At 53.0% G+C, this 15,097-nt stretch overlaps 4 protein-coding genes across 4 annotated transcripts; 2 read left to right on the top strand and 2 right to left on the bottom strand.

Moving 5' to 3' along the window:
• Nucleotides 1–644: 644 nt before the first annotated feature.
• NCS57_00750000 (uncharacterized protein) lies at nucleotides 645–3,119 on the bottom strand (the record flags this gene model as incomplete). Its single annotated transcript, XM_053057347.1, has 1 exon — nucleotides 645–3,119. The coding sequence occupies one exon, from the start codon at nucleotides 3,117–3,119 to the stop codon at nucleotides 645–647; it is 2,475 nt and encodes an 824-aa protein (XP_052913542.1).
• Nucleotides 3,120–5,443: 2,324 nt separating this feature from the next.
• On the top strand, nucleotides 5,444–6,343 carry NCS57_00749900 (uncharacterized protein; the record flags this gene model as incomplete). The annotated part of the gene is made up of 2 exons (XM_053057346.1): nucleotides 5,444–5,868; nucleotides 5,938–6,343. The coding sequence occupies 2 exons, from the start codon at nucleotides 5,444–5,446 to the stop codon at nucleotides 6,341–6,343; spliced, it is 831 nt and encodes a 276-aa protein (XP_052913541.1).
• A 3,948-nt stretch (nucleotides 6,344–10,291) lies between these two features.
• On the top strand, nucleotides 10,292–12,569 carry NCS57_00749800 (Protein SSH4; the record flags this gene model as incomplete). Its single annotated transcript, XM_053057345.1, has 6 exons — nucleotides 10,292–11,067; nucleotides 11,132–11,355; nucleotides 11,402–11,529; nucleotides 11,583–11,829; nucleotides 11,878–12,369; nucleotides 12,418–12,569. The coding sequence occupies 6 exons, from the start codon at nucleotides 10,292–10,294 to the stop codon at nucleotides 12,567–12,569; spliced, it is 2,019 nt and encodes a 672-aa protein (XP_052913540.1).
• A 678-nt stretch (nucleotides 12,570–13,247) lies between these two features.
• Nucleotides 13,248–14,284, bottom strand: NCS57_00749700 (uncharacterized protein; the record flags this gene model as incomplete). The annotated part of the gene is made up of 3 exons (XM_053057344.1): nucleotides 14,009–14,284; nucleotides 13,706–13,951; nucleotides 13,248–13,655 (listed from the first exon to the last, which is right to left on the bottom strand). Exons 1-3 carry the CDS (start codon nucleotides 14,249–14,251, stop codon nucleotides 13,248–13,250), a joined length of 897 nt encoding a protein of 298 aa, XP_052913539.1. The 5' UTR covers nucleotides 14,252–14,284.
• Between the last annotated feature and the right edge of the window lie 813 nt (nucleotides 14,285–15,097).

The raw sequence follows: 15,097 nt of genomic DNA, 5'->3' as shown, positions 1-15,097 counted from the left end.
TGTTCGTCTCAAAGACAAAGAGAAAGAGAAACAAGCTCCGTAAGGAATGAGAGCTTTGACAATTGAATGGAAGCAAACAAACAAGAGAGATAGTGAGTAGTATCAAGAAGAGAGTTCAGTCCAGAATTACAGAAGCGAGAGACAAACAAGGCACTTCGATTTTAGTCTTAGTATTAATACAAGGCTGTTAAAGGGATGGGATTATGAGTGAGACGCGTTTCACCTTTATTGCCAAGGCCCTTGCCGCTGGTTCCTTGACGTTTTGCGCCCCTCGCGAGGGTCACTGTCACTCCTGGGTTTCGCCATTTATCCACTTGCAAGGGGTCAAGGGAACAAATTTCGCCTCGTCGTTTGTAGATCATTTACCATCTCGCCATTTCTCCGCTTTAGCGCAGACGGGCGAATCTTGTCTGTCTGGGGGGGCGCCAAAGAGCCGCCCTCCTGACTGGTAGGTTGGCTAGTTGGATCCAACTCGTCACGGGTCATGCGTGGGAAAAGGAGATAGCCGCGCGTTGGTTGTTGATCATCATGTCGTATCTGCGTGAAAAAGACCGAATTTCCACATGTTTAAGCTTGCTCGCATGTCGTATACGTATCCAAATAAAGTACAACTCGTATCCTCTCCTCCCAGAACTCGTATCTATTCACATCATCTCTGCCCTTTCCATCAAACTCTTCGTCTGCTTTGCCATGGTTCTGAACCCGCTGGCCGGGGTTGCATACGTCGTGTTGGCGGCCGCGGCGTTGGGAGGCAACAGTGGTCTTGGTGGAGACCTGGGTGCTGTCGTTGCTGGAGTACTGCCGTCACTCCAGATCATGCTTGTCGAAATCCTGGTGATAATGCTCTCCGTTAAGAGCGCAGCCGCAATATCAAGCCCTGACTCTTGAAAGCTTGTCGACCCCGAAGCTTCTGCCGTGCTTGGCGCCATGCTCTGGGATATGCTTTCATCCGTGCTGGACCCAGAGTTCTCGCTTGCGACTGTGGGGCCTTCATCTCCATTCAACGTCATATCCGGGTCCTCTTTAAACACTAGACCGGGGATTGTAGGGGACTCGGTGGGCTGACCGATATGAAAGAACTCGGTGTGTGTTGTCGTCCACTTTACCCTTGATGATCTCGTAAGAACCGATGTGAAGACCAAAGTTCGAAGTTGCTGCGTCTCACGAGTTGTTGCGTATTCCGTGAGAGTCTGTTGCACAGCCATGGCCGTGGTGAGAGTTGCCGGGGACTCAGTCGAAGCCGAAACTTGCGAATTATCAATGCCGGATGCGGCAGAGGTCGTGGCTGGTTGTTCTGTCGTTTGCCGCGAAGTTTCTGCTCCTCTGAGGCCGGAGACGGTTTGAGTGTCTGGTCCGGCCTGAGCGTCAAGCGTTGCCTGAGTGTCGGGCGCCGTTCGAGTATCGAATGTTGTCCGCGTGTCGAGTTGTGCCTGAATGCTGATTGTCGTTAATGTGTCGAATGCCGTTCGCGCGTCGGATGCTGTCTGCGTGTTGAATGCTGCCTCAATGGCAAGTGTTGTCTCAGCGTTGAATATTTCCTGAGTGTCGAGCGTGGCCACAGGGTCGCGTGTCGTTTGAGTATCGAATGCCGTCTGAATGTCGAGTGTCGTCTCAAACTCCTGCGCTGCTGGAGATCCGAGTGCTGTCGGAGACTCAAGAGTTGCCTCAGCGCTGACTGCTGTCTGGATCCCGAGTGTCGATTGGGTACCGAGTTCCGTTTGGACGCCGAGTGCTCTTTGGGTTGCTGAATTATGCGTTGTCATGACTGAAGAGATCCGACCCGGGTCGGTTGCGGACGAACTAACACCTGGAGCGCAGTTAATGTTTCGGCGAACGTTGGGTTGGCCACTCACCTCATCTTCATCAAGACAACTAGGGTCTATGGTTTGGGATGGTTGCTGGCCTCCTTCTGTTCCTGGAATCTGGGCTTGTCCTATGGAAGTTGTCTCGCCTGGACTAGAACCGGAAACCTTGTCTGGCCCCTCCACGAATACACCTCCAGGTAACCCACTGGGTTCTCCGTTGACTTGTCCATCGGGAAGAGCGCTGGACTGGTCTTCTGGTACGTTGTTGGGAGCTCCTGTAGGTCGAGATCCTGGAATCGTACCAGAGTGTAGGTCTGCTTGACCTTGGGGCTGCTGATTGGCTGTCTGAGCAGCGGGCTCGCCAGGCTGACCCGTAGGTTGTTCGTCGAGCAGGCTCATGGATTGACCATTTGGCTGCACTCCGAGCCGTTCCTCAGATGGCACCTTGGAGTCGCCGGGCTCCTCTCCGGGTTGTCTAGGTAAGGACTCCTTTGGCTGCTGGGCTGATTCGACTCTAGATGGCTGAGTCTCTGCGCTGCTGGCAGAGACGTTGTTCAAATCCCCGCCCGGTACCTCAGTTGGGAGACTGGCTGGTTCCCCATCTGAGTTTCCTGGTAGCTCACTGGCAACTGTATCTGCCTGGTCATCGGACTGTCCTTGTCCTGCTTGTCCTGGTTGCTCGGGGGCACTAGGTAGATTGAAGGAACTGGAAGGTAGAGGCGGAACAATTGTATTGGGGATGTTGGGTTGTCCAGGTAGGTTGGATCTTGTGTCGGTATCGGAGACTATTGGGACCTTTGATGGACCAGAAGTTTCACCAGAGTCGGGCAACCCAGTCCTGTTGGGTTGCGTAGGCAACTCAGCTGGTAGGTTCTCATTGGAGGGTGTATTAGAAGAACCGCTGGGTAGTTGTCCAGACTCTCTGCCGGGTTGACCAACTCCTGGTTGACCAACTCCTGGTTGAGGAGATCCCTTATCTTGGGAGTCAGGCGAGAACATGCTGCTCACTTGGTCCTGAAGCCTGTTGATCTGGTCCAGGACATCTCGCAAGGCCTCTTCAGAAACCTCAACCATGAAACCGTTCTCCTCAACCAGTCGCTTCACCACACTGAGAGTGCGGTGTAGCTTGGGGAAGCCATGGCGAGGCTGCTTGAAGGGCGTCACTTTGATGGCAGGTTTGGTTGCTGGTACCGTGGAGACTGCCCCCGGCGATTCGGATGGAACGTCCACTCGAGGTAGAAGAGCAGCATGAGCGTATGGAAGGGGTAAAGGGAGGTGTGGAACAATGGAAAGAAGTGTATAAAGGCGAACCATTGTGTCAACTAGACAGGTTCAATGAAATGAGGTGAGGTGGTTTGGCCGTAAACATTCATCATGGTCTATTGTTCTTCATATATCTCTGCCGTCGAGTTTGGGTTGCAGGGAGCAACGCATTCCGATGATTGTGACGGCAACGGGCCATGTCATGGTGTCTTAGTCTCGGGGGTTTCAATTCATTGTGAACCAACGCTTGCTGGTTCTCATTGGGTCTTGGGCTTGCTATCATTCCTGGAGCTGGTGCGACAGATACAGACCACCTTTGAAGTGGTATCTGCCGGTCTTCGGAGCGATGACATATTGGTCGATGTCGCTGAGCGCAGCATGTAATTGCTCGGGTCATTGTCGTGACGATCGAGGCTATGCAGAGATGACGAAAATAACCAACTTTGGCGGGAAACTGACGCAGGGATTTTTGGCGGAGCCGTGACGAAATACGGATCAAACTTGGCAATTTCACACGGTCGGGTGGTTTGTCACTCTTTGCCCGCACTCGGTTGCACCGGATAGCTGCCCAGTGATGGCGGCGATTCTCGGGTTCCAACTTGGATCTACAAGAGACAAAGGATTGAGATGCACAAATTCGTCCAGAGAGATGATGCACTTCGATGATAGCGTCAAAGGCGCTGGTATGCTTCTTTGATGCGGTTTGGTGGTGGATAACCATCGCCCTGCAGGAATCTCTCGTAAGGCGACCAGGTCGAAGCCTTGTTGAGGTGAGGGTTGACCAGGCGCAGTACAGTAGCAATCCTTGAGGTCCATATCGACTGAAACGCTTGCGAGTTAATGATATCTCAAATAATAGCAAGTCGCCCAGGATCTTGGGGGCCGTGTTAAAGGCTAAGCACTAGAGGTGCCGAGGGTTGAGGTGCCGGCTACCTCTGTGGACGAATGTGAGGCCATCCATAAGCATCGGACCCTTGGTCGTGGGCATGCGCTGTTCTTTGGGTGACAGGACAGTGGAGGTGTCTGTCTCATTGATAAAGGCTATCAGCCGTATCCCTGTGTCAAGCTTTGAGGGTGAGTCGGTGAATTCCGCCACCGCGAAATGCCAGCAGGGGCTCGCTTCCCATTGATGGATGAGTCCCATCTCTCGCTGCTTTTTGCGCCGTCCGTCACGGTCGGCTAATAAGGGAGGGAGGATGAGCCAGACCAGGCCAGGCCATGCCATGGAGCGACCACGGTCGGGAAAAGGGATGGGATGAGGGGCACGCGATGATTCCCTAGCTTCGTCTCGTGTGTTTATCCCGTGCATCCCGCTGCTCTCTGTCCTGCACATCTCCGACGGCGGTCCTATGGAAACCAAAGTCCAATGTGACATGGTAGCGTCTATCGCTGCAGAAACCTGATGCCTTGGCTGGATGAGGCGGACACTGTACTTGCTTGTCTTGGCCACCATCTCTGGCTGTTGCCTCCCTCCACGGGGGGGGCGGGGGCTGGGGCTGAAGCGCGAACAGCGTGGGAGGCAGAGGCACTGAAGGAGGTGATTTGGAGAGCGGTTCTGCTGGTCTTGAATCGCCGAGTCGCAGGCCAACGGGAGGGAGCAAATCCAGACTTGAAGGAAGCCAGGAGATGGCGACGAGGAGGGGCGGTGATTGGTCGAACCGCTTGCATCACCCCCGGTCCCATCGGAAGACCAAATAATGCGGGACCCTCCATAACTGCATTACCTGGGCGCAGAGGGGCGCTAGTCCTCTTGGGGAACGCGCCGCCCCGGGGCAGCGAAAAATCCCCAGACGTGACGGGAGAGTGAGCAGCAGCGGCGCGCACGAACAACGAGCAGAGCCTTTACCAACCCAACCCAAAACCAACCGAATTTTCCTTGTGCGCCGCCTCGGGGCCCCAGAATCGAAAATGACAATGAGACCAAGACCCCAAAAACCTACAAGACACGCCTTCCCCCCCGGCCTCCCACTTTTCCCTCCGTCCATCAACTCTCCTCCCTTTGCTCCCACTGCCGCAGCCGCAGACCATCACCAAGACCCCGAACGAGCCTTCGACGCCGCAAGTCGCAACGCCAGCTAACAAAATCTCCCGCTCCACGCAAGCCCCAAAAAGCCCACCACCCCTGACCACCACGGGATCACCACCAGCCTTAGGCCATTTGCCGCCTCTCCCGTCACCAGGCCATTCCACAAATCTCGCTTCCTTCTTCTTCCTCTCTCCATCATCATCCGCCATCCATCGCCGTTGCTCATCATCACCACTCGCCGTCCACCGTTTCGTTTCGCCTCGTCTCACCAAACCAAATAAAACCCTTGCCTGTTGTCTCATCACCATCGTCACCTTTTACTCGCCGGCTGCAAAACTTTCTCAACACCATGGCTCCTCAAGCCAAGTCCGCCGACGCGCGACGCAAGTCCAGTGCAAAGCCCACGCTGCTCGTCACTCTCAAGGTGTCGCCTGACAAGCTTCGCGACCTCGTCGATTCCAAGCCCGCCAAGGAAGACTCTCCCGTCAAGTCTGAAAAGGAAAACATCAACTCGCCCGCCGCCGACACCGTTTCTGTCACTGGCTCGCAACCTCCTGCCAGCAACTCGAACGGCGATAATGCTTCAGATTCGAATGCTGCTACACCTGCTGCCGATGCAACTCCTGCCGATGGAACTCCAGCTCCTTCAGCCATGGGCCCTCCCGTCGAAGGACCCAAGAAGAAGGGTGTCAAGCGATCGGCTGCCAATGCCAACGGAATAGATGGCGTTCCCAAGCCACGAGGAAAGCCGGGTCCCAAGAAGAAGCCTCGTTTGTAAGTCTTGCCGATTAATCCTTTGCCAAAACCGACATGAAAGAACAATGCACTAACAGCTATTTATAGGGAGGACGGGACAATCGACCACTCAAGCACGGCCAATCGACCGGCTGGAGGCCACAAGCTGGGCCCCAAGGCGAACCAAGGTGCTATCAATGCCGGCCTTCGCGCCCTCGACCGGTCTGGCAAGCCGTGTCGCAAGTGGAACAAGGGCGGCTTCACGCTCAAGAGCTTTACTGGCGTCGTCTGGGAAATCCCACGCTGGACGGCACCCCCAAAGAAGGGTCCCGAGTCCAGCACTGAGGATTCTGCTACCGTCTCAGCTGAAGGTAGCAGCAAGGAGAACAAGGTCAACGGCCAAGAGGGCAACAGCGCCAGCGCCAGCAACAGTGGTGTCGACGTCGAGATGCGCAGTGCATCCAGCGTCCACGGCGCATCACCAGCACCGGTGCCTATTGCCGCTGCCTCATAGACAGGGCTGTCACGTTATTGACGTGTTCATTCTGCCCTTTCACAGAGGCTGTTTTATTATTCAACATGTCACAGCGGAGTTTCAGGTTGATACAAGTCGACATTTGTCGACTAGAGACAAGTCCCTTTCAATAGAATGGGCATGGAGAAGGGTTCAAACTTGATTATTTACTTCATCAGGGATTGCGACGCTGGTGTCGCTGGCGTTACAGGAACAGCGAAGATGGAACGCTATGGAAAAGGGTTGGCGACTGGGATGTATCATGTTTTGAAAGCACATAAAGTGCCCTATTGTAACATAACGGACGATTCTGGCGGGAAATATTAGACAGTGGATGGTATTCCCAGGCAAATTGCATCAATTTTCAGCATTTCATTGATCCAAGCTCTGTCGAGACCGATCTTTTCATGGTATGCCTCCAGCGCTGATCGTAGACTTTAATTGTCGCAGCCTGCCAAGGCAGAAGGAGTGGCATCAGGGTTTGGTGATTTGCCGCCCGGTCCAGGCGGCACGCATATGCTCAAGCCGAGCTGACGAAAAATTCCCTCTCGCGAGAAAGTCAGATGCATGGTGGTGGTTGGTTTATTATCCCCCCAGCTCGGGATCCCGTCCCGAAGATACTATTCCCAAGCCTTGAACAAGTCCGGTACACGTCCCGTGGGTTTCTGGCGTGTGTCGTAGGACAGCTGGCTGCTCAGGTGAGGCATTTCCCATCTTGAGCGGCATGCGAAGAGCTTGGAGGGGATGAGGTGCCCCAATGGCCAGATTGTGGGTACGTTTTCCGCTCGTCTTTGGTTCATGAGAGTCATGGTTTCAATGTCACTGGGTGATGGTGTGGTCGCAGCGCAGGCGCGCGCTTAGTCATCCATGTTCCAGGGGCAACCGGGGTCGCCCAGGAAGTGGATGAGCGGATGTGGGGCGCAGTTTATCCCGAATCAAGGGATGCATAACTTTGCCAGCTGGTATTCCTGTTCTTCAGCTGGGAACAATAATGCGGATGACAACGCACTGTTCAACATCGTCTCCCTTGCTGACACGCTCTTTATGCAAGGAGAGGAACTCTGCATGCCTCGCACTCTTACATACTCCAAGTCAACCCAGGAAATTCAGTTTGGGATTGTCTCATTTCGTGCCACCTAGCAAAGCATGAGGCAATTCGAATGCAGCACCGAAGCTTCTCATTGGATCGTGGCTGCAGCGAGGCGTTGAGCGATCCCACTTTAATACCCCGCAACCGACGGGCTCCACCCCGGAGCACGGAGGAGGGATACCGAGAACCGGCGTTGGTAGGTCCGTGAGATTAGATGCAAAGGCCGGAATGCATATTTATGAAAGATGAAGATGAAATCCAGTAAGTAGTGAGCCTGGGAATATTCGGATATGTTCAAGCTTTACCTTTTTATGCTGGATCGCGCTCGCTGTTGAATGTCAAAATGAGGAACTTAGAAGAGAGCGTGGGGCTCATCGAGAAGGAGCCTGGCTTGTCACTTGTCCCAGAGCATGGATGGAAATAATGAGCAGATATTGTCTATGAGATGCACTATGCATCATTTCAATCGCTAGAGTGAATGTGAAGCCTAGTTGGTGACATCTGGGTGTTGAATGCTGGGCGTCGTGGCAGTTGGGATGTGTGTAAGTGGTTCTGAGATGGAATACAGAAAATAATGTCATTTGGTACGATACATACGCTTCAACTTAACCTCGGGATTGTTTCCTCTCGGTTGATCATTTGCGGTCAAGCCTGTGTCCATCAAACCCAGGTCGAATTTGATCCCTTGTGGCTGGTTCTTGTTGCAGGAGTAAGTACTGAAATAGCGAGGGTATTTCCCCAGAGAGATACAGGAGAGAAGTAAAATAACAACAACGGCATGCCTATAAGGCTCAGGAGCGGCACAGGCCGAAAGTTGACATCAGCTCGATATACCTCGGCTAGAAAGTCGAGATCCTCCGCTGGTGGCTCTGAACTTACAAGGCACCTGTGATCATTGAGTGAAGTCATTCGCATTAGTAAATCAGCAAGTGTCTCTTTCTTAGCAGAGAACTTGGGTCAATCTAAAATACTGTTATGGTATTGACTTGACTGGTGAGCGATTTGAGCGATTTATATGGTGGATTCAGTTTGGCATGACTACAACGATGGAGAAGACGCGATAACTACGACGTACTACTTGACTGGACCATTCTCTGCTTAGAGCTGCTAAGATGAAGTATAACCACGGAATTCCATAAGCTTGCGTATAACATAGAGCACAGGGGGTTGATTAGGCGTCGCTTGGTAATTTCATCTGATCATGACATGTCGGTGCGAGACCTATCTGATCCGGAGAGTGGACAGAACGTAAGCGAATGAGCAGATCAAGCATGACAACGATACTTGCGAGTTGCACACTGCATACAATTGAAGTATGCCCTTGGTAAAGTAGTAGATAGCAGTCGTATGGACGGGGTTGAAAGACGCTTAAGCGGGCAACACACTTCTTCGCTTTGACTAAGACGCAGGCATCCGAGCATAGATTTCCTAGATAAAGGCGAGTTAAGAATAGAAGCCGTCAAAAACTGCGCTTCAAATGTAATGTTAAATACTATTGTGTTGGAGCCTTATGAAATAATATCGAGGCGGATCGAATTATGAAGTGGCGGCTTATGGCACCATGACGCGAACTATGCATTTTCTCGTCTTGAACTCGCGATAGCCTCGTTTGACGAATAGACAATGAGACATATTGTGTTCGATCTAGACACCAAACTGCGTTTTCAATCACAGAGAACTTTAGTTTGACGTATTGCTCACGCTTTTGGGGAGATTTATTTGGTAAACACTGGTGACAGCGTGTTCTGTGACGAGTCCTTTTTAGAGTGGACAGCCACATCACTCTGCAGAGCAGGCCTCAGACGCAAGGAGCTGAAAACTATTAGTTTGATGACTCATGTAGTCTAGGAGATACATCATCGGCATCAACAGGACATGGTTTGTGTTGATGTCCCTGGACCAATCCCTTTGCTGGGCCAACTCTGGTGTGTAATGTTGCACGAGATTCTTGGCCTCGGCAACTGCCCATCTGCCAGTACTTTGTCCAATGCTCAACTCTTCTCATCAGACTTAAATTACTTGCATAAACATGGTATCCGATAAACATGAAGCACCGGCATCATATCGCAATGTTGCGCTATGGTGCCATCATCGATGGCCTCGGACCTGTTTTGGCCTGGTCTGGGGTCTTAGCAGTTGGGTCATCCGGGCCGGACAGCGGGGAAGCCGGCGGGGCCTCCACTGTTAAGCCGAGACAGCAGTCGACTGGGGGCGGCTTAACAGACGATACCGGACTGGACTAGAGAGCGTTGGAGTTCTCGTGATTGCCAGACTGAACAGTACGTACCGTTTACTCTGGATGATCCAACCATGACTCGGCTTAACCCAACAACGACGACTGGTGCCGCGTAGCAAACAGAGAATTGTTTTTATTCTCCAAAGTCTTTATTCACATACATATCTGTCGATACCGGTGGTGCTGGGCCATCTCATGTGAGCGGGTCACGTCAACTTTGTTAGCGAGTGGTGACGGCACCTTTGACGCTCAACGGAACCACCTCCACCTGTATCCGACCACCTACCTATTGCTCGTTCTCCGCCATCTACCTACTCTCTTCCTCACTCTGCCAGCTACGAAGCCACACTGTCGACGATTGAACCGTTTCTCGTATCGCTAGTCATTTACTGCTGCTGCTCTCTCGTTGCAGGCTTCTTTTCCTCCTAGTCCGGCTCTTATCTGAAAGCTCGTCCTTGTCCGTCTCGTGCTCCGATCCCTGTGGTGCCCACCACCACCTACCTGCCGTCCCGAACGACGAGCTCGCACGTACGCATCGGAAGCCTCTTTCTCTCGGCTTCGTTGCGCGACTGGGCCTGTGACGGCTCGTCATCGATCCTGCCTGCTCGACGTCTTCGTGGTCATGGCAAATCCCCTCCAACGCGCCTCACACTCGTCTGCTTTGCCCGAATCAGCTTCGCCATCCGTCGCGCCATCCACCTCCTCCCGCTTTCCTCCTCCGTACAACTCGTCCATCGACAATATCCCAAACTTTTATACCCATCCCGCCCGAACCTCCATCTTTAACGCTTCCGGTGACCTGGCCATCTCGGGTTCAGGCTCGATCGATCCTAGCAAGATGGACAACGTCGATACCGAGACCACCTCTCGTGTCTGGAGGGGCGCCCTCCCCTCCTTCTCACGGGCCTTCAACATGCTCAGGGCTTCCGAGGCCGCCGACGGCTCCTTTCAGAACGACGAGGACTCATTCTTTGTCCCGTCATACCTTGAGGGCTCAACATATGTGCAGAAGCTCCGCGAGGCGCATAGGTCCAAGCTCCAAGCCCGCGACTCCAACCGGACCTCAACCAACGGCTTCTCCCAGAATCTGACCACTTTTAACACCCAACATCCTCTGCCGCCAGGTTCGCACCGAGGCATGGCGCATACTGTTATCGAACGCCCTCCCGTCTTTGACGAGGATGACTCGCTCGCCCCACTACCATCCAGATGGAATAAGGACGACCAATGGGGAGGTATCGAGATTCAAGCCGATGGTTTGAGTATCAAGTATGTCGGGCCCAAGAACCAGCACGACCGCGATCATGAGGCATGTGCCGCGCGCGCCGATCATTACATGCCTGCCCAATGTGGAGTGTACTACTTTGAGGTGCAGATACTGGCTGCTATACGAGATGAGTGAGTCCGCCTGTTGGCCGAGCCATCTCTTCATAGGCTTCTTTCATGCTAACAAGCCAAACAGTGCGACTATAGGCATAGGATTCTCTACCAAGACTGCGACATTATCACGACCAGTTGGCTGGGAACCCGAGGCTTGGGGCTACCACGGCGACGATGGTCGATGTTTCACAGGTCAAAACATTGGACGGCATTTTGGCCCTTTATACAACGCAAACGACGTTATTGGATGTGGCGTCAATTTCAGGGACAATACCGCTTTCTTCACCAAGAACGGGGTCAAGATTGGTGAGTTTTAAAAGTCTCTATTCTGGCATGTAGCTGACAGGCTTAGGAACTGCATTTCACGATGTTATTCGAGGAAAGCTCTATCCAACTGTTAGCTTGAAGAAGCCTGGCGAGTTCATCCGGGCCAATTTTGGACAGACCCCTTTCGTGTACAACATTGACGACCTTATGAGGGTAGGCTTGTGCAACTCATCTTGCTGCGTGAGACATGACTGATACCCTATTAGGAAGAGCGCGAAAAGGTGCAAAAGGATATCCAGAGCACCGACACATCGAGTCTCGTACAAGGAATGAGTGAGACCGATGTCATCCAGGCTCTGGTTCTACAATTCCTCCAGCACGATGGCTACGTGGAGACTGCCCGTGCCTTTGCTGAGGATATGAAGGTTCAGAAGGAAGCTCTCAGTCTTGACCCAGGACTTAAGGTGGATGGTGTCAATATCCGAGATGACGAAGATGCCAACAACCGACAACGTAAGTTTGTTCTCTGACTGGTTAATTGCCAATCTGACAGGGTATTAGGCATACGGAGAGCTATCCTAGAGGGAGATATTGACAGGGCGCTTAAGTACACCAACGCATACTACCCTCATGTGCTACAAGACAACGAGCACGTTTACTTTAGGCTACGATGCCGTCGGTTCATTGAGCTGGTGCGAAAAGCCGCCCAGCTCAACATGCTCAATGAGACTAAGAACAGCAATGGGCGTGGCTCTAACGCAGCACCTCAATCGATGGATATTGATCTTAACGGAAGCGACACCGCCGCATGGGAAGCTGATAGTGGCGAAAACGCAGCTGAGCTCGCTGAACTTGAGCGTAGCATGCTCGAGTATGGCCAGAAGTTGCAGGAAGAATATGCCAACGATCCGCGGAAAGAAGTGAGCAAGGCGCTGAATGAGATTTGGGCACTGGTGGCATACCAGAATCCTCTGAAAGAACCACAAGTCAGTCATCTTTTGGATAGGAGAGGGCGAGTGGCTGTTGCCGAGGAGCTTAACTCGGCCATTCTATGTGAGTCATGACCTGTGCCTTGACATTGCATGTCGCTAACTGGAGTAGTATCCCTCGGCAAATCGTCCCGAGCAGCGCTGGAGAAGCTCTACGCGCAGACGAGCGTTCTCCTTGAGGATCTCCGTCAGGATGGAGGCGAGGGGGCTTTTGTGTCTGTTGACGATGCCTGGGACGGAATTCCTCGATCGACACATCTCTGAGCATGTCACTGGGGTTAGCTCACTGTCACTTTTTCTCTCTGCCATATTGTGGGTTCTTCGCATAGGTCGGCCTCGGATCATACCTCGGCGTTTGAAATGTTGTTGCAGCAAGGAGTTGTTCTCTCGTATCACATGCACACAGCTCTGCTTCTATCGATGATGGGTCCACGGCATGCGATATCAGTCGTCCAGGAGTCGGCCGTGGCAGCTTGGTGCATGCCATTGTTTCTTTGTCTATCTGGACCCATGCAAACGGTTCTCCACTATACTTCTTGGCACGTTGTGATTTATGCCGGCATTGTTTTGGGTGGAGGCTCGTGGGCTGATGGTGATGCTACGTATAGACGCGGTCAAGGGGCGGCCACAGCGGTTTTCAAGGGACTTTGTTTGGAGGCAAAGGGACAACTCCCCTCTTTCATACGGATGAAGATGAGATTGGGAGCGGACTCGATTGTACAGTGGCCAGCGAATAGATGAGATATTGAATTTGGATTTCTTGAGCGAACTATTGAAACCTTGGCTGAACACGACAGCCATTTTGCTCATTATAATAGAGCTGCCTTTTTTATCTATTCGTGATGCTCGGATTCCTCCTTTTGGTAGGTGTACATATTTTTACAGTGTCTATACATGCATGATTATCGTGACAGATTAAATGTCGAAAGTCGTGAGGTGCAATTAGGAGCTCTTTTCTCCCCAGCACCTCTCATATAGTCTCTTCCGATGACTCTTCAGATTGTCCAGCCCCTCAAAGCACTTGCTTAGTGAGTCGTCTTCCCACGCGAGCGCATCAGCGTCCATAAGGTACGTGTACGCGAAGACGTCGGCGTCGAACAGGCTGGGTTCATCTGCGCCAAAGAACCATTCGTCCTCGTTTAGCACGGCGGATAGTGCTTGTAGCGCGATGGTGGCGTCATCAAAGAGCCGAGACTTGGAGATAGTCGCCCGTCGCGTCGTCTTGAGAATCTCTGCTGTGGCGGCGGCGTGGAGAGTGTGATGGATAGGTGTGCGGAGGAAGATCGAGGAAGGGAGGTAGAGGGAGCCGAGGAGGGGTGCGTTGGCGGGGAGGAGGTATAGCGCATAGAGCTGTGGCTGTCAGTATATTGGTAAAGCATAGTCAGGAGAGGTTGGCGCACCCAAGCTGGACGGATTCGTTGTGTTAGGAGAGCATGGTAGGCTTCGATGCGGGGGGAGGCGACTACGGGAAGCTCGCGGACGGCGTGCTCGCGAGCGTACTTGTGAATCTTTTCGCCGGTGAGGGGAGCTGAAGGTCTTGGAGATGGCGATGAAGGTGGTAGGAGGAAGGGTAATGCGCCGGAGGGCGAGGCGTGGTTGTTGGAGGGGACGACCTCGAAGTCGATGCCGGCCATCTTTAGTACTGTCTATCGAAACTACATTAGCTTTTGCTATAGCATAGACGACATCCATCGTAAACACACCTGCCACTTCAAACATGAAGGGTTATAGCTCGGGTTCCCCAGCACCGCTTCTCCATCATCGGCAAAAACATATAGAGCTGCCCGGCGGCGCGCAGCTGCGGGGGCTCGCGCGGGGAGCTCTTCCGAGGCGAGGACTTGGAGGGGAAACAAGTCGAACAAGTTCCGGATAGGTCGCGGGACGGCGAACCACCGATCGGACGATTGGGGGCCCGAGCCATCGGGGGCGGCGACGGCGGAGGCCATGGCACTCGAGAAACGTCGGCGGGGTGTGTGATGCTTTGGGGTTTGGCTGAATTGATGTTTTTTGGTGGTGAGGCTTGGCTAAACCCCCCCGGCGGATCGGCGGCGGCGGCCAAACCCCGGATGCGGAGGGTACGTACTCGGCGTCCGAAGGGGGTGCTCCATTGAAGCTCCGGGGTTACGGAGAGAAGAGCGGTTCAAAGGTACTCATTCAAGAGAAGCCGAAAACATGATTTTGGTGTGGTAGGCCTTTGGATTGGGAGCGTTGGCTATTGTCCAGAACATTCCTGCGTTGAGCCATGTTCCCAGCCCTATGGCTGCGTATGGTGTGAGGTGTCGAGATGGGACAAGGGGGATAAATCGAGTTGGCAATTGTCTTTGGTAGCATTAATCTAGACAATCCTACAGTCAATGTCACCATGAATCTCATTTCTCCGAAAGGGCTGCCATCATAAATCATCCCATGTGGTCTAGAAAAGGCTCCTCGAACCACCACGAGTGTCAAGGCCTTCCTGTTTTGGCAGGCCACGGCCCAACTGCGGTTGACGAGGGAGAGAGGAAGGTAAGGATTTGAGTCTCGGCTCACCACTACCCCGAATTGCGAGCAGCATTGAAATGGCCTCGGTCGATATTACGAGCTAAACTAGCTTTGCTGGGCATGACGTTGTGGCGAAATAGACGGACCAAAGGCCCGAGGCAACCTTGGGGGGAAAAGATGTCGCTCCGAAAGAGTCGCTCCGAAGAGCCGCTCGGTACAATGAAAAGCATCAGCCAAGAGAACCCACCATCGGAAAAGCAGGTGAGAATGAGGCTAAAAGCTTGTCGCTAACTTGGCGTTGCAACCAATCC

This window comes from Fusarium keratoplasticum, chromosome 5, assembly GCF_025433545.1.
Source record: "Fusarium keratoplasticum isolate Fu6.1 chromosome 5, whole genome shotgun sequence".
Lineage (NCBI taxonomy): Eukaryota > Fungi > Ascomycota > Sordariomycetes > Hypocreales > Nectriaceae > Fusarium > Fusarium keratoplasticum.
This window is presented reverse-complemented; position numbering and strand designations above follow the sequence as displayed.